Below are 19532 nucleotides of genomic sequence, written 5' to 3'. Positions count from 1 at the left end.
ACACAGTCACCCAAGGGGCACGGTGGCTCAGTGAATAGCACTGCTGCCTCACAGCGCCAGCGAATTGGCGCCCTCGGGTTACTGTGTGGAGTTTGCACATTCTCCCTGTGTCTGCGTGGGTTTCCTCTGGGTGCTCTGGTTTCCACCCACAGTTCAAAGATGTGCAGGTTAGGTGAATTGGCTATGTTAAATTGCATATACTGTTCAGGGATGTGTAGGTTAGGTGGATTAGTCTGAGGTAAATATAGAGTAATAGGGTCGGGGAATGGGTCTGGATGAGATACTCTTCAGAGGGTTAGTGTGGACTTGTTGGACTGAAGGGCCTGTTTCCGCATTGGAGGGAGTCTATTCTATAAGGGTGGTGATATATGCACAGAAAACCTATATGAATAAATAAAGCAAAAGGGTTGGGATATGTGATTGGTTAAGGTGTTACAGCAATGTCACTGGATTCATAATGGAGAGCAAAACAAAATACAGCGAATACTGGAGAAACTGAGCAGGTCTTATGGAGAATCATACCGGAAGCAAAACATCAACACTGTTTCTCTCTCTACAGCTGCTGCCAGACCTGCTGAGTTTCTCCAGCATTTGCTTTTTATTTTGATGATATTGGGCAGATGTTTGGTGTTTAAAACTGAAATCAGGAGGCTGAGATGGTATTGTACAGTGTGTGAGTGAAAGGTGGAGTGTTAAGTTCCAACCTTGCGTGCTTCAGCAAAGGCTGCCTTTTCCTCCTCAATGCGCCGTCTTGCTTCCTCCTCGACTTTCCTCTTTTCCTCGTCCTGTCTTCGCCTCTCTATTTCTTCAAAGCTGAGTTTTAATTTCCCAGGGATGGTTTCACTCTTGCAGACAGCTGGGCCCTCTGTCTCCTCCTCTTCATTTTCCTTTGGTGGAAGAGTAGTGCTTATATTAGTTTTGAAACCAACATTTCCCAAACATCTCCAACGGTTGTGACCAGATTAATGTCACCAATTCTGAGTGGGTTAGTGATCCCATTTCCAATCTGCCCTGTGACAACATCTCAGGGTCTGCTCCCTCCTGCACTCCTGCCTTTGAGATCCAATGTGGCCCTGCCTGCTGTAACCAAAGGTAAAGCAAACATTTATCTCCCGATTGTTGGAAAGTCAAGATTCACCCAAACCAACATCTTTCTCCCCATCCCTGTTAATGTTTGAGCTGTGCAGTCAACACAGAGCCTAACGACAAGTCTCTGACCTTACTGTTCTGACATTTGTAACCTCCATAAACCCCAAGATATGATTAGATTAGAATCCCTACAGTATGGAACAGGCCTTTCGGCCCAACAAGTCCACACCAACCCTCCGAAGAGTAACCCACCCAGATCATTTCCCCTACCCTATACTTACCCCGACTAATGCACCCAACACTACAGGGAGAATGTGCAAACTCCACACCGAAAGTCACCCGGCGTGGGAATCGAACCTGGGTCCCTGGCACTGTGAGGCAGCAGTGCTAACCACTCAGCCACCGTGCCGCCCATTACATTGGGCCCCTCCCCCACCAACCCACAGGAAAGATCTTAAGCAAGTGTTCCCCCATATTTGATGCCTCATTCCTAAATTCATTTTTAAGATGGCTTGCCAGGCCTATTAGAGAGAGCTTAAGGGTCAACCACATTACTGGAGTTACACGTGGGCCAGACCAGGTAAAGATAGCAGATGTTCTTCTCTGAAGATTCTGAGCTGGATGGGGTTTTGCAATTGTTGAGGTTAGTTGTCTTGGTCACCATTAATGACCCTAACCATATAATTCCAGGAATATTATTTGAATTTAAACATTTCATCAGCTGCTCTGTTGGGATTTGAACCTGTGTGTCCAGGCATTAGGATCTCCAGATTACTCACCCAGTGACCTTACTACTATACCAATGTACTTCTCCTGCCCTACCCTTGCCCTGCAGCGTACAATAACATCACTGCTCAGGTTGATTTGAGAAGATATCAAATTCCCTTATAGGAGAATTTGTAGGTTCTGCTTCAGCATTGACTTGTGGCAGAGAATTCCACATCCTAAAAGGAGTTTGTAACTTTCCAACTCTTATTGCGACTGTCTGAAATTAGTGTCCTCTCATTACTGCTTCAACAGAAATGATTGTTTTGATGATTTACCATCATGGAGCTGATGCTGATCTCCGTCAGCTCATTCTACAGTCTTCATACTCTCTCTATGGGAACTACAACTTCTACAGTCTCTCCCTTCAGTCACAGAATGGAATGTCGCTGGCTGGACCAGCCTTAATTGCACTGGAGAATCATACCATTCTTACAGTGTGGAAGTTGGCTATTCTGCCAATTGAGTCCACACCCCCGACACCATGAAGAACATTGCACCCTGACCCACCCCATTCCTGTAATCCGGCATTTCCCATGGCTAATCCATCTCATTTGCACATCTTTGGACTGTGGGAGGAAACTGGAGCACCCAGAGGAACCCACAAGATACAGGGAGAACATGCAAACTCCACACACTAGCCCAAGGGTGAGATCGAACCCAGCTCCCTAGCGCTGTTTGGCAGCAGTGTTAATCACTCAGCCAATGAGCCACCGTGCCACCCATGAGTAGTAAGCCGCTGTCCTTGGGGTATGGATAACCCACCGTGATGCTAGGAAGTGAGTTCTAGGTTTCTGACCTTACAAAAGTGTGAAGGAACAGAGACATAGCTCCAAAGTCAGGATGGTGTGTGGACTGGAGGGAACCTGCAGTGGTGATCCCATGGATCTATTGCTCCTGGTCCTTCTCTATGGTAATGGTCGTGGGTTTGGAAGATGCTGTGCGAGCAGCCAATTTGTGTGCAGCAAGGTCCCACAAACATCCCAGCTTGTCTGTTTTTAAAAGTGTTGGATCAGGGCGGGGGAGGGGGGGGGGGGTTACTGGGTCAAACTCCCTGATGTCTGTTTGGAAAAGTACCAAGGTGGAGCTTGAACCTGCAATTTGTTGACCCTGAGGTGAGACTAGTATTGCTGAACTGACCAAAGTTTGGGAATTCCCAAAGCTGAAGGTAGAATCTCAGGTGGTATGCTGGCTCAGTGTTAGCACTGCTGCCTGTCAGTGCTGGGGACACAGGCTTGATTCCGCCCTTGAGTAACAGTCTGTGTGGACTTTGCATGTTCTCCCTGTGTCTGTGTGGGCTTCCTCCGGGTGCTCTGGTTTCATCCCACAGTCCAGAGAGCTTTGTGTGAGAGGTGCTGGTTCCTATTAAGCTTAATAGGGAATGGGGTAGTGGCTGGTGATGAAGCTGGGATGAGGGATGGGTAGGATCTCAGACTCCAGTGCTAACTACTCCCTATGAGTGGTTAGCACTGCTATCTCTCAGCACCAGGGACCTGGGTTCAATTCTACCCTCAGGTGAACATCTGTGTGGAGTTTGCAAATTCTCCACCGGTTGATGTGGTGTATATGGATTTCAGCAAGGCGTTCAATAAGGTTCCCCACAGTAGGCTATTGTACAAAATGTGGAAGAATGGGATTGTGGAAGATATAGCAGTTTGGATCAGTAATTGGCTTGCTGAAAGAAGACAGAGGGTGGTGGTTGATGGGAAATGTTCATCCTGAAGTCCAGTTAATAGTGGTGTACCGCAAGGGTCGATGTTGGGTCCACTGCTGTTCGTCATATTTATAAATGACCTGGATGAGGGCGTAGAAGGGTGGGTTACTAAATTTGCAGACGACACTAAGGTCGGTGGAGCTGTGGATAGTGACGAAGGGTATTGTAGGTTACAGAGAGACATAGATGAGCTGCAGAGCTGGACTGAGAGATGGCAAATGGAGTTTAATGCGGACAAGGGTGAGGTGATTCACTTTGGTTGGAGTAACTGGAATGCAAAGTACTAGGCTAATGGTAAGATTCTTGGTAGTGTAGATGAGCAGAGAGATCTCAGTGTCCACGTACACAGATCCTTGAAAGTTGCCACCCACGTTGACAGGTTGTTAAGAAGGCATACAGTGTTTTAGCTTTTATAAATAGAGGGATCGTGTTCCGGAACCATGAGGTTATGCTACAGCTGTACAAAACTCTGGTGCGGCCGCACTTGGAGTATTGTGTACAGTTCTGGTCACCGCATTATAAGAAGGATGTGGAAGCTTTGGAAAGGGTTCAGAGGAGATTTACTAGGATGTTGCCTGGTATGGAGGGAAGTCTTACGAGGAAAGGCTGAGGGACTTGAGGCTGTTTTCGTTAGAGAGAAGGTTGAGAGGTGACTTAATAGAGACATATAAGATAATCAGAGGGTTAGATAGGGTGGACAGGGAGAGCCTTTTTCTAAGTATGGTGACAGCGAGCACGAGGGGGCATAGCTTTAAATTGAGGGGTGATAGATATAGGACAGATGTCAGAGGTAGTTTCTTTACTCAGAGAGGAGTAAGGGTATGGAATGCTTTGCCTGCAATGGTAGTAGATTCGCCAACTTTAAATACATTTAAGTTGTCGTTCGACAAGAGACATGGACGTACGTGGAATAGTGTAGGTTAGATGGGCTTCAGATTGGTATGACCGGTCGGCGCACCATCAAGGGCCAAAGGGCCTGTACTGCGCTGTAATGTTCTATGTTCTTCTCATGTTTACATAGGTTTCCCCTGGGTGCTCCAGTTTCCTCTCTCAGTCCCAAGATGCACAATTTAGGTGGAGTGACTGTGCTAAATTGCCAATAGTGTCCAGGGATGTGCAAGCTCGGTGGGATAGCCGTGGTAAATGTGCGGCTATGGGTATAGGGTTGGATGTTGCTTGGAGGGTCGGTGCAGACATGATGGGCTGAATGGCCTCTACCTGCACTGTAGGGATTCTATCATTCTAAATCAGAGTGGTGCTGGAAAAGCACAGCCAGTCAGGCAGCATCCAAGGAGCAGGAAAATTGACGTTTCGAGCATAAGCTCTTCAATAGGAATGCTTGAAACGTTGACTCTCCTGCTCCTTGAATGCTGCCTGACCAGCTGTGCTATTCCAATGCCACACTTTTCTACTCTGATTTCCAGCATTTGCAGTCCTCACTTTTGCCTAGAGCACAGGCCTCCTGGCTCAGAGATAGGAGCACTGCCACTGTGCCACAAGAGCTAAAAGGATATAACTTGGGTTTCAGATAATTTTAACCAGCCTATTGAGAGCGTTACAACTCTTCTCCAGGGACCTGAATACAGACTGTCTAGCTCAGAGGTAGGGACACTACCGCATAGCCACAAGAACCCTCTAGAAAGGAGTTAGATAATTGCTTAAAAATTGAGTTGTTAGAAGTATTTGGGAAATGAGTGGGATTGGAGAAGCTGGTGATGTTGGCAACACCTTATGAGCCCAGTACCTTGTGCCTTTGCTGAAAATAATCTATGCTTCTCTGAAATAACGACCTCTTAATTTTAACCTTGTGATGCTCTGCTTCATTCAGGACATTTTTTGCCTTTTTCTGTGGCATGTTAATCTGTCCTGGAGCTTAACCAGTTTAAAATAAAAGATTCCAGATGGGATGCATTAGTCAGACATTTAGTTGCTTCAATTTGAAAAGTTGAAGTATGTCCCAGCCGGCAGCATTTTAATGGGAAAATCTGCCCACAATCAAGGAGCAACAATGTGGAAAATAAGCGATATGATTGTGAGGTAAATCTCGCACGAACGACCTTTTTCTCAGGTCACTTTGTTTTTTTATTATTCATTCACAGGATTTGGACATAGCTGTCTCGGCCAGCATTTATGTCCCATTCCGAACTGTGCTGGAGGTGATGGTGGTAAACTGCCTCCTTGAGTCGCTGCAGCCTAATAATCCGCAAACTCTGCTCTTGGCAAGGGAGTCCCTGGGACAGCAGCAGTGAAGGAACGGTGATATGTTTCCAAGTCAGGATGGTGAGTGATTTGGCAGGGAACTTCCAGGGATTGATGTTCCTTATTATTCTCGGTGTTTGTGGATTTGAAAGGTGCTGTCAGAGGATCTTTGAATTTCTGCAGTTCACCTTGGAGAAAATACACACCTGCTGCTGAGTGTCAGTGATGCAAGGAGTGAATATTTATGGATGTGGTGCCAATCAAGTGGGCTGCTTTGCCCTGGATGGTGTCAAGCTTCTTGAGTGTTATTGGAGCAGCCCCCCATCCAGACAAGTGGAGAGTATTCATCACACTCCTGACTTGTGCCTTGTAGATGGTGGATGGGGTCTGGGGAGTCAGGAGGTAAGTTCCTTATTGCAGAATTCTCAGCATCTGTCCTGCCCTTGTAGCCACAGTATTTAGACAGTTAGTCCAGTTCAGTTTCTGGGCCATGGTAACACCCAGGATGTTGAGGAATTCAGTGACAGTAATGATATTGAATAGCAAAGGGAGGTAGTTAGCTTCTCCTTTGCTGGAGATAGTCATTATCTGGCACCTGTATATAATCGTACTTGTCATATATCATCCCAAGTAACTCAACATCAGGACAGTGGGAGACTTTGCTATTGTGAATTAGATGTCATTTTCTCATTCTGACCACTGCACCCCTTTCCCCTCAAACACAGGCAGCTGTAGGTGTTTTTTATTCATTCATGAGATAAGGGCATTGCTGGCTGGGCCAGTATTTATTGTCCATCCACGACAGTCTACCACATTGCTGTGGGTCTGGATTCACATGTTGGCCAGACCAAGTTGGCAGATTTCCTTTCCTAAAGGATATCAGTGAACCAGATGTAGTCTCCCTGATAATTGTCAATAGATTCATGGTCATTCCAGATTATTTATTGGATTCAAATTCCACCATCTGCCATGGCAGGATTTGAATCCAGGTCTCTAAAACGTCAACTGGGTCTCTGTAGTAAAAGTCCAGTGATATTACCACTACGTCATCACCTCATCTAGCCTGCAGTCACTCCCCAGCTTATGGGGGACCAGAAGAATAATCTCTCCAGTTTCCTAACTAGTGTTTATTCTTTGTAAAACTAGAACAGATTATTTGTTCATGATAATGTTGATGTATTTGAGAATCACCTCAGTTAAAATTCCTACACTATTAATACATCTAGTTTCTAGTACATAGAACATAGAAAAATACAGCGCAGTACAGGCCCTTCGGCCCTCGATGTTGCGCCGACCGAAGCCTACTTAACCTACACTAGCCCAATAACCTCCATATGCTTATCCAATGCCCGCTTAAATGACCCGAAAGAGGGAGAGTCCACCACTGCTAATGGCAGGGCATTCCATGAACTCTCAACCCGCTGAGTAAAGAATCTACCCCTAACATCTGTCCTATACCAACCTCCCCTTAATTTAAAGCTGTGTCCCCTAGTAACAGCTGACTCCATGCGCGGAAAAAGGTTCTCACTGTCAACCCTATCTAAACCCCTAATCATCTTGTACACCTCTATCAAATCTCCCCTAAACCTTCTTTTCTCCAATGAGAACAGCCCCAAGTGCCTCAGCCTTTCCTCATACGATCTTCCTACCATGCCAGGCAATATCCTGGTAAACCTCCTCTGCACCTGTTCCAGTGCCTCCACATCCTTCCTATAGTATGGCGACCAAAACTGTACACAATACTCCAGATAAGGCTGCACCAGAGTCTTATACAACTGCAACATGACCTCAGGACTCTGGAACTCAATTCCTCTACCAATAAAGCCCAGTACGCCATATGCCTTATTCACAGCACTATTTACCTGGGTGGCAACTTTCAGAGATCTGTGTACATGGACACCAAGATCCCTCTGCTCATCCACACTACCAAGTATCCGACCATTAGCCCAGTAATCCATCTTCTTGTTACTCCTACCAAAGTGAATGACTTCACACTTAGCTACATTGAACTCCATTTGCCACCTTTCTGCCCAGCTCTGCAACTTATCTGTATCCCGCTGTAACCTGCCACATCCTCCTTCGCTGTCCACCACTCCACCGACTTTTGTATCATCCGTAAACTTGCTCACCCAGCCTTCAAGCCCCTCCTCCAGGTCATTTATAAAAATGACAAGCACCAATGGTCCCAAAACAGATCCTTGTGGAACACTGCTAGTAACTGCACTCCAAGATGAACCTTTACCATCAACTACTACCCTCTCTCCTTCCAGCCAGCCAATTCCTAATCCAAACCTCTAATGCACCCTCAATGCCATACCTCCGTAATTTTTGCAGTAGCCTACCATGGGGTACCTTATCGAACGCCTTGCTTAAATCCATATACACCACATCTACTGCTTTACCCTCGTCCACTTCCTTAGTCACCTTCTCAAAGAACTCAATAAGGTTTGTGAGGCATGATCTGCCCTTCACAAAACCATGCTGACTATCCTTGATCACATTATTCCTATCCAGATGTTCATAAATCCTATCCCTTACAATTCTCTCTAAGACTTTGCCCACAACAGAAGTGAGACTCACTGGCCTATAGTTACTAGGGCTGTCCCTACTCCCCTTCTTGAACAAGGGGACCACATTCGCTATCCTCCAGTCTTCTGGCACTATTCCTGTAGATAACAGTGAATCCAATGCCCGGGCGGCACGGTGGCACAGTGGTTAGCACTGCTGCCTCACAGCGCCGGAGACCCGGGTTCAATTCCCGCCTCAGGCGACTGACTGTGTGGAGTTTGCAAGTTCTCCCCGTGTCTGCGTGGGTTTCCTCCGGGTGCTCCGGTTTCCTCCCACAGTCCAAAGATGTGCAGGTTAGGTGGATTGGCCAAGCTAAATTGCCCATAGTGTTAGGTAAGGGGTAGATGTAGATGTAGATGTAGATGTAGATGTAGATGTAGATGTAGGGGTATGGGTGGGTACGCTTCAGCGGGGCGGTGTGGACTTGTTGGGCCGCAGGGCCTGTTTCCACACTGTAAGTAATCTAATAACGACGACATAAAAATCAAGGCCAATGGTTCCGCTATCTCCTCCGTAGCTTCCCAGAGGATCCTAGGATAAATGCCATCAGGCCCAGGGGACTTATCTATTTTCACCCTTTCCAGTAATCCCCGGACCTCTTCCCTACATACCTCAAAGCCATCCATTCTAATCACTTGTGACTCAATATTCACATCAGCAACAACGTCCTGTTCCTGAATGAATACTCACAAAAAGTATTGATTTGGTGTTTCTCCAATCTCCTCTGCCTCCACGCACAACTTCCCACTACTATCCTTGACTGGACTGATACCTACCCTAGTCATCCTTTTATTCCTGACATACCAAAGAAAGCCTTTGGGTTTTCCCTAATCCTACCAACCAAGGACTTTTCATGTCCCCTTCTCGCTGCTCTTAGCTCTCTCTTCAGATCCTTCCTGGCTACCTTATAACTCTCAATCGCCCCAACTGAACCTTCACGCCTCATCTTTACATAGGCCGTCCTCTTCCCTTTTACAAGGGATTCCAATTCCTTATTAAACCACGGCTCCCTCACAAGACCCTTTCCTCCCTGCCTGACTGGTACATACTTATCAAGGACACCCAATAGCAGCTCCTTGAACAAGCTCCACATATCATTTGTGTCCTTCCCTTGAAGCCTATTTTTCCAATCCACACATCCTAAGTCATGCCTCACCGCATTATAATTTCCCTGCCCCCAGCTATAACTCCTGCCCTGCAGTGCACACTTATCCCTCTCCATCACTAGAGTAAAAGTCACTGAGTTGTGGTCACTGTCCCCGAAGTGCTCACCTACTCCAAGTCTAACACCTGGCCTGGTTCATTACCTAGAACCAAATCCAGTATGGCCTCACCCCTTGTTGGTCTGTCTACATATTGTGTCAGGAAACCCTCCTGCACACATTGGACAAACACCGACCCATCTAACAAACTCGAACTATAGCTTTCCCGGTCAATATCTGGGAAGTTAAAGTCCCCCATAACAACCACCCTATTACTTTCACTCTTCTCCTGAATCATCCTTGCAATACTTTCCTCTACGTCTCTCGGACTATTAGGAGACCTGTAGAAAACTCCTAACAGGGTGACCTCACCTTTCCTATTTCTAACCTCAGCCCAAACTACCTCAGATGGCAAGTCTTCCTCCATCGTCCTTTCCACCGCTGTAATACTATCCTTGACAAGCAATGCCACACCTCTCCCTCTTTTACCCCCACCTCTGACCCTACTAAAACATTTAAACCCTGGAACCTGCAATAGCCATTCCTGTCCCTGTTCTACCCACGTCTCTGTAATGGCCACAACATCGAAGACCCAGGTACCAACCCACGCTGCAAGTTCACCTACCTTATTTCTTATACTTCTGGCATTGAAGTATACACACTTCAAGCCACCTTCCTGTTTACCGGCACCCTCCTTCGAGATCGATGCCTTGTTCCTAACCTCCCTACACTCAAGGTCCTGTACCCTAAAGCTACAGTCAGGTTCCCATGCCCCTGCAGAGTTAGTTTAAACCCTCCCAAATATCACTAGAAAACCTCCCCCCAAGGATGCTGGTGCCCCTCAGGTTCAGGTGGAGACCATCCTGTTTATAGAGGTCCCACCTTCCCCAGAAAGAATCCCAGTTGTCCAGAAACCGGAATCCCTCCCTCCTGCACCATCCCTGTAGCCATGCATTTAACTGCTAAACACTGGAAGCCTCTTTGATAATCCTGCATTGGTTGACAGAGTAATTCTTCATATACTCAGGATCATCCAGCAAATGTCCAATTATAAAATCATATCTAATGTTGAAGATTGCGTTGCTAATTTTTTAAGCGTAAGTTTACTCAGGAATCTGAGCATTAAGAAATTCACATCTTCTGTTTAATTCACAGATATGATTATTTCATATACTGGGAGCTAAAAGAATTTGCCTTCGAAAGACAATGGAGCTAAACCCTTGAATACACACTGAACTAATTTTCAGCAGCTGCTTTTGTACAGCAGAGCAGAGAGAAGAAACCTAATTTGTGGCAAGAACTGGAACTTTCCCTCTCCTGTGCCTGCCCTCTTGAAAAACAGCACACAATGGAAAAGCAACCTGGGTAAACAACCATTGACTAAAAACTCAAGATATCTTCACAATCTGCTCATGATACTGATTCATGTCAATAATTAATCAATCGTGACTTCATGTTTAAAATCTAGCATCTGAAATACTTTGGAGTTATAAGTGATATATTCCTCTCTGTCTGTACCAATGTTCTCCTTTTTAAAATTGTTACCTGTGTTTGTTTGTGTGTGAGTTTTCAATGTCAAGTTTTTATTATTTTTCTAGGGTAACAAAATTCTTCCTTCTTACACACAAATAGTCAAATTCTTAAATCCTTCTTTTATTCAAGGTAATTGGCTCAAATAAAAAGAAAAATGCTAGAGAAACTCAACAAAGAGAGAGAGAAAGAGAGAAAAACAGTTCAGATGTTGAGTGGAATATGATTGCTTTAGAATTAAAAGGAGGTGGAAAATGATCTATTTTGTACTGTTAACCGAGTGGGAGGAGGACCAAGTAGATCAGACTGGCAGGGTGATTGACTGCTTCATATTTTCGTGAATAATGTTTTAACTGAAGTGTGATAGCTGTATGTTCAACCTAAATTGAAAGGTAATTGTTGCAACTGACTGAGATGATGTTAAAAATGAAGGAGCCAATTGTCCCTCCCCAACATCAGCTCCAGCTTTGTTTCTTTTTAGTCCTCTACAGGATGTGGGCATCACTAGCCAGGCCCATCATTTGTTGCCCATCCCTAATTGCCCAGAGAGTAGTTAAGAGTCAATCACATTGCTGTGGGTCTGGAGTCACATGTAGGCCAAGCTAGGTAAGGATTGCAGTTTCCTTCTCTAACGGACATTATCGGGGAAAAACACATCTGGTTCACTAATCAACTGTCATCAGTTCTTGGTCATCAGTAGACTCGTATTATTATTGAATTTAGATTCCACCATGGTATGATTTGAACCCAGGCTCCCAAAATATTACCTGGGTCTCTGAATTAATGGTCTAGCAATATTATCACTAGACCATCACCTGCCCATTGTCTACCTCAGTACTCTTGCCAATTTCTGTTTTTCTGCTTTCTGTGTACTTTTTCAAAAATGCAGCTGCCCATTTTCTGTCTAACCTCTCCTTGTTGAGTTTGCTGGCCTTCTTCCCTATGGCTCAGGGTGTAATACTTAACTCTGTCAGGAGGTCAGGGGCTCCAAGTCCCAATCCAGACACCTAAGCAAATGTAAGTTGGCAAATCAGTACATGGCTGAGAAGCTGCTGCACTGCCAGACACACCATCCTTTCTTTGGATGAGATTGAAGCATTATTCCTCAAGGGATAGATTTGGAAAGGTTATGTAATTCTGTATTGGTCTTTGGCTGGACTGCAACTAGAGAATTTGTTCTACTGACTATGTTATTGAAAGCTCACAGTAAGATTTTCAGGGATGGTGCTGAAAATATGTGGGTATACAGATGGGTAGCTGAAGTCATAAAGGACATAAGAGCTAGGAGCAGGAGAAGGCCATTCTGCCCCTCAGAAACCATTGTACTGAGGCTGGATCTTCACAGAGGATTTAAAAAACCTGAGAGTGATCGACTTTATCCTGGAAAGGCTTTTAAAAGGAAATGGAGTCAAGGAGGATAAATGGAATATAAGATACAGACAGGTCAACCCCAAGAAAATGGGGGAAAAATGGGACAGATTCTCTTTCTGCTGGAAGCAGGGTCCTTGAATATTTTTAAGGCAGAGACAGATTTGTGTTAATTAAAGTGAAAGGTTATCAGGAGTGGGCGGGAAGGTAGGTTTAAAATCAGGCTGCATTTGCTAACATATGCATTTGCAGCAATATCTCTCACAAATACAGTAGGCAGTGTTTACAAAAGCAAATTAATGGTACAATTTTAATGAACCGCACATCAGGTTGCAGAAATAAAGTATTAAACAAAGGACAAATTTTATTTTAACTCCCCAAAAAAAAGTCATCTTAATATTGTGTGCAGTCGGCAATAATCATAGTATCCCTACAGTGTGGAAGATGGCCATTCGGCCCATTGAACTGACACTGACCCTCCGAAGAGCATTCCACCCAAACCCATCCTATCCCTGTAACTCCACATTTCCTATTGGTGTCAGCAAACAGATCCATTATGGAATGGCAGCACAGGCTTGAGGGCTGAATGGCCTACTCCTGCTTTTATGGTCAAAGACTGTATTTGTTCCCCCACTTGTTCCAACAGAACTATATGTTTCAAGATATGAATAAGTCATTGGAACACTGTAGTGGTGTTCTAATGAAGGAAATAGGAAGAGAATTCCAATATTGTGCAAAGTGGATTCCAGATTAGCATTCCTAAGATTCAATCTTTAATGTTAGTTTTTTTTTAAAAAAATGGTTTGGGAAATGCCTTCGTACCTCTGCAGCCTTTCTTGCAAGTTCACGTTGTAGCTTCCTCTTCTCCAGGATGTCCTGATGAATCCTTCTCTGCCGCTCTTCCTCCATTCTTTTCTTCTCTTCCTCTTGCCTTACCTTTTCCATTTCCTCGAACTTGCCCTTGACGGTCCCTGTGGATATAGGAGGGCACAGGCTCATCTTTTTGTTTCATTCCCAAGTTCTGATGCCTGAAGGGAGCAGTGAAACTTTGGGTGAGATCGATTTCAGTTGCTGCTACCTGTCATTTTGGGGACATATGCCTTCTTCAGTTCATTCGATTTGTTCTCCTCTTCATCATCTGAAGCAAGTAGTTCCCTTAGCTGAAATTAAATAAAGGGAAAACAGATTCAGCATCTCTTTTATTTTTGCAACATTAAATCTACTTACATCTAGCAGCAGCAGCAGCAAGAAACTATCAACTCTGTTACATAACCATAACGCAATGTAAGGGTGGGGGGGTGACCTTGAGAACTGAAGCTGACATTGGACTGGAGAGAGTATTGGGAAAGAAAGAATCAGGCAGAACAAACCTGAGGGTGGACACACTTGATTGTTTACTTTGTGACTTTTACCACATTGGTAATGTTATGAGTAACACGATCTGAGTAAATGTCAGAATTGGGAGATGGCCTTTTGGGTCCACTCTACTATTCAATAAAATCACAGCTGATCTTCTATCTCACTCCATCTTCCTGCACAGTCCCAGATTTCCTTAATTCCCCAAGAACATAAAAACATATTGACTTCCATTTAAAATTTGCTTTAAACTGAGCTGCCTTGGATAGAGAGTTCCAAAGCTTCGCAATCCTCTGATACTAAATCATGAACATGTCTTGAGAATCAATTAACCAGTTTCTCCAGATCCATTAAAAACTAAAAAAAAACTGCAGATGCTGTAAATCAGAAACAAAAACAGAAATTGCTGGCAGTTCTGAGGAAGGGTCACTCAAACATTAACTCTTTTTTTTTCCTTTTCACAGCTGCTGCCAGACCTGCTGAGATTTTCCAACAATTTCTATTTTTGCCCCCATATCTGTTGGCAGCCTTGTCAGTATAAATGAGCAACAAGCTTCTGTCGATCTGAAGGGGTAAGACAAATATGACTTATAAACTAAGCGACCTCCTGTTTTATCTTTGTCCATTCCTTCTCCTTCTTATACTGTTCATTTCTCCTTTTCCTTTCTTCTCCGGATCTCCACTTGCTCCTTTCCTCACGCGCTTTTTGCATGGCTTCGAACTTAGTCTTAACATCACCCCTTGCCAGCTTTGGCACGTATGATTTATGAACGGGTTTAGATGTAGATAGAAGCATCTATGTGGGTTAGAAACAAAAGAGAGATAGAAAAAGAAAGGGGGAGAAAGAAAGAGATAGATGAAAGAACTTAACAAAAAGATGTAAGCTGATGAAAATCATTAACCAGATGGTAGAGAACTTAAGGAATGACTTAAGTATCTTTCACATTTTCAATAATTAACTACAAATCCATTGAGATCCCCTGAACATTTCTGCCAAGGTTCGTGTATCTAGCATTGTTTGGTGTAATTTGTAGGTTAAGTTCTTTTTTTAAAAAATTCATGACTTGATGGAAATAAGACAGAAAAGCAATGTTCAGATACTGTTGATGCTAATATTGGAGGTGATAGCCTAGTGGTAGAATCGCCTGCCTCTTAATCCAAAGAGCCAGATAATGTTCACGGGACCCAGGTTTAAGTCCCACTATGGAATTTGAATTCAGTAAAAAAGAAATCTTGAATTCAGAATCTAATGATGACCATGAATCCATTGTCAATGGTCGGAAAAACCCATGTGGTTCACTAATGTCCTTTAGGGAAGGAAATTGACTTCCTTACCTAGACTGGTCTCCAAACCCCCAGCAATGTGGTTGACTCTTAACTGCCCTCTGGACATTTAGGGATGGGCAATAAATGCTGTTATGACCAGGATGTCCTCATCCTGTGAATGAATTTTTTAAAAAATTACAAAGGACAACACTTCACCTATTGTTTGCATCTCCCTTACCCCCAATTGTATTAAAGCAGGGTGCCATCCATCCATTCATTCCAAAACCGAGAGGGTGATGGCCTAGTGGTATTATCACTGAACTGTTAATCCAGAGGCGGAGACCTGTGGGTTCAAATCCCACCATGGCAGATGAGGGAATTTGAGTTAAATAAATATCTAGAATTAAGAATTCAACAATGACCATGAATCTGTTGTCAATGGTCGGGAAAACCCATCTGGTTCACTAATGTCCTTTAGGAAAGGAAGCTGCCTCCTTACCTGGTCTGGCCTACATGTGACTCCAGACCTACAGCAATGTGGTTGGCTCTTGACTGCCCTCTGGGCAATTAGGGATGAACAGTAAATACTGCCTGGCCAGCGACACCCTCATCCCATTAAGGGGAAAAAAAAATCCTGTTCATCTTGAATGATACTTCAATTTAAATACTAGTAGGAAGTTAATGATGCTGGAGATCAGAGTCCAAGAATGTGGTGCTGGAAAAGCACAGCTGGTTAGTCAGCATCCGAGGAGCACAGGAGTCGACATTTTGAGCATAAGCTCTTCATCAGGAAATGACTGAAGGGCTTCGGCCCGAAACATCGACTCTCCTGCTCCCCGGATGCTGACTGACCAGCTGTGCTTTTCCAGCACCACACTCTTGGACTCAATTTGAATACTGCTTACTTAAATTAGAGAAAGTGAGTATAAAAGAAGCATGCGGCATGCACAAAGGAAGTAATGAGCCCAAGGAAATTACAAGAGAATCAGTCACACAGCACCAGGTGAGATTGGAGCAAGACCATCCATGTGATGGCACCAAGTACAAATGGATGCACAGTTAGTGTTTAATGAATCATCCAACTCTCACATTATCAAACTAATCCATGAGGGAACGCCAAGGTGTCTGTCAATATTTACAAGTGTTTAATTTCCTGCATGTCTGGGACTGGCAGCACCGCCTCTCCAGAATTTTGTCCTCCCTTTACTTCTGGTTGTTGAACCATCATCATTATGATGTTGGTTCAGTGATTTCTGCAACTGCAGTTTGCCAAAGGTATCCACAAGGGCTGCTTGGGGAGTGTGCTAATATTTTGCAGGGAGGGGGCTTCTGAGTGTGTGTAGATATTTTCAGTTTGTAACTGAATTGTTTCATCTCAGCTCCGACATGACAGTGCCTTTTATTGTAATGTGTAGACACCAGAAGCTGTAATAAACATTTACTGAATCTGTCTGTACCATGTTACTCACATCTCATTCTTATGATATTGGAGCTAACATAAATCCCACCTCTACCGAAGGTAAAAAAGCCGATCATGAGGGCAGATCAAAACCCATCAGACATTAATGACACCTCCAACCACAGACACACCAGGACCAGAGTTACTCAAACTAACTTTGAAGCTTGTGTCTTCAGCTGTCTTGTTAATCCATTCACAAACCAACGATATAAAGCAATCATTCCACGGCAAGTATTCATTTTAACATCAGCCCATTTATTTTCAGTGTTTGTACTTCTGTTCGATATTGACCAGAGGAAAGCGGCAGGAGTGGCTTAAACATTTGCCCTTTGATGTCAAGGGCAGTGGTTGCTGGGCTTAGTGTTGAGTTGGAGATTGTCATTCCTGTTGGTTCAGCATTCTTCAAATTATCCAGTTTATTGATAATATTTGCAGGGGTTCTTCAGGAATCTGTTTTTATTTGCAGGAGCTTGACAAGTGTCAATGTCCCTGAACAGGAAGCTGTGGAAAGACTATGTGCAAGACCAGGCAAGAATTGTACGTAAAGCATTGAATGTCCTCACCTGTGAGACTGGACAGTGGGGGCTACACAAACACGTGATCAAATAATCCAAGCCTTCCACCTCTCAATGGTTCCCCTCTTGCTTCATCTCTATTTCCCTCCTTTGCAGGTCCCTGCACATTCTGGAATTCCCTCCCTCATGGCATTGTGGGTTTACCCACAGCACATGGACTGCAGCGATTCAAGAAGGCAGCTCACCCCCACCTTCTCAAGGGACAAGCAATAAATGCTGGGCCGGCCAGCCAGCCACATCCATGTCCTGCAAATGAATAAAGAACAACGGCTGGTGTGTGAGACCAGCACCACTACAGGCCAATCGGTATTTGATGAAGGGCTTTTGCCTGAAACGTCTACTTTCCTGCTCCTTGGGTGCTGCCTGACCTGCTTTTCCAACATCACTCTAATCTAGACTCTGATCTCCAGCATCTGCAGTCCTCACTTTTGCCCAATCAGTATTTGTACCCTCTCTTCAAAAGAGCCACTTGCTCATCTGCTGTGTTCCTCCAAGCCCTATAAAACCTTTCTTTTCAACCTCCTATCCAGTGGCCCCTTGAAAACTACAAGTGAATCTGCTCTTACCACCACCATCACATTCCAAATCATAGCAGCTCATTCTATAAAGATGTTACCTATTTTTAATTAATTATCATGTTCACTGGTTACTAATCTTCCTCAAAGTAAATGCTGTCTCTCTCCATGTCTGACATCAAAACCTCTCATATTAAACTGTTCCATTACACACCAGCAAAGCCCCTGGTAAATCTCTTCCACACTCTCACCAAGGCCTTAACATCTTTCTGTAATGACCAGGACTGGATACAATATTCTATAGTGGGACAAATGCGAACATGTGACAAAGGTTTCACAACATCCCTGACCACTTTCCAGTGACAAAGAGATCTTGAAGTGTAGTTACCATCACGATGTGGGAAATGTATTGACCAATTTGTGCACAGCAAGTACCCACAACAGCAATGATATAAATGATGCAGGAATGTCCTAGAAAGACAGTGGCAGCATAAACATTTTTCAGGCATGGAATAGGCATCTTATCTTTCACTGTGGTGAACACAGACTGCACTAATGTGGTGAAATACACTACCCACCATCTTGAAAAAGGCTGACAGTGCAGAGCCTGCGGAATGTGACTGAAAACAAGAGACTAACGTGTTTGAGAGACCCTACGCGATACACTGGCTTCTATGCAGGAAAACATCATTCTCTAAACCACTTCATTGAAAGTTATTGCTGTGGGAGAACAAGACTAAGGAAAGATACAAGCCACAAGAACTGCGAATGCTTGGAAATCAGAAACAAAAACAGAAATTGCTGGAAAAGTCCAACAGGTCTGGCAGCATTTTCAAGAGAAATCAGAGTTAACGTTTCAGGTCCAGTGTCCTGTTCTGAGGAAAGGCCACTAGATCCAAAACGTTAACTAAGGAAAGTATTTGTTTCTTCTTAAAAAAGCAACTTACTTGCAAATGGAGACATTAGGTGCTAAAGTGTCGAGAGGCACTCCCCAAATCTGATTGGCTGTCCCGGTTGATCCCTCTCTCCCAATCATTCCCCACTGGCCCAGGGCCCACCAGAGGCTGAGGCAGCAGCACGCAAACCAATTTCGGGGTTACTATTTTCTTTAAAAGTTGGTGAGGGGTAAAGATTAACTAGGACATCCAGCCAACTCCCCTGTTCTTCATTCTTTTTGAGATATGCATAGGAGTGTTGATTCTTCCAATGCATCAATCAAAGAAGGGAAAATACAGGGTGTCAGTTTAATGTTTCCCCTTAGAATCTGTGCAACATACCCTCGTTGGAGTATCAGCCTCGAACGAGCCTCCCAAATGTCCAGAATGGGACTTGAACCCACAATATTCTGACTCTGAGGAAAGAATACTACCTGTACAAAATCCAGATTTCTGATCAAGTTACCCCATTCATACTTGAGATGCAAGCAACACTGGGACAACAGCAACATAACACCAGACAAAACGGCATTCAAAATCTGTAATGATGGCCTTGCTATGACCATAAGAAACGTCCTTGCCATCACCCACACAAACAGCAGGACACTTCCCTGCCAACTTTCCGTGTACTTTTCAAAATTTTAGTTCTGTATATTCAACCCATACATTAAAAAAAAGGAAAAATATTCCTGATGAAGGGCTTATGCCTGAAATGTCGATTCTTCTGCTCCTTGGATGCTGCCCTGACCTGTGCTTTTCCAGCACTAGACTCTCGACACTGATCTCCAGCATCTACAGTCCTCCCTTTCTCCTAGGGAAAATAATCAATTTGGAAAAGAGTACCTGCAATATATACACAAATATTTACCATAGCCAGCAACACTAGCATGATAACCAGTAATATTGATGCCATGACCATTATTACAGGGGCCATCACCAGTTTTACTGATACCACCTTGTGAGTTCTACTGGTGTATTCAAATACTGGTTT

At 44.1% G+C, this 19532-nt stretch overlaps 1 protein-coding gene across 6 annotated transcripts in view; it reads right to left on the bottom strand.

Annotated features, from left to right (window-relative positions):
- nexn (nexilin (F actin binding protein)) overlaps positions 1 to 19532 on the bottom strand; it is a 107923-nt gene that overhangs the window by 22982 nt on the left and 65409 nt on the right. For 4 of the 6 annotated variants that reach the window (XM_072574777.1, XM_072574776.1, XM_072574774.1 and 1 more), the window contains 4 exons: positions 14396 to 14587; positions 13514 to 13595; positions 13258 to 13406; positions 705 to 887 (listed from right to left, as the gene is read on the bottom strand). In XM_072574777.1, coding sequence (XP_072430878.1) covers positions 705 to 887; positions 13258 to 13406; positions 13514 to 13595; positions 14396 to 14587 — 606 coding nt within the window. The remainder of the gene's footprint in view (positions 1 to 704; positions 888 to 13257; positions 13407 to 13513; positions 13596 to 14395; positions 14588 to 19532) is intronic. The other 2 variants (XM_072574778.1, XM_072574779.1) reach the window with 1 other exon arrangement.

This window comes from Chiloscyllium punctatum, chromosome 7, assembly GCF_047496795.1.
Source record: "Chiloscyllium punctatum isolate Juve2018m chromosome 7, sChiPun1.3, whole genome shotgun sequence".
NCBI lineage: Eukaryota > Metazoa > Chordata > Chondrichthyes > Orectolobiformes > Hemiscylliidae > Chiloscyllium > Chiloscyllium punctatum.
Note: the sequence above shows the minus strand (reverse complement) of the source record. Positions and strands in the feature narration are given on the sequence as shown.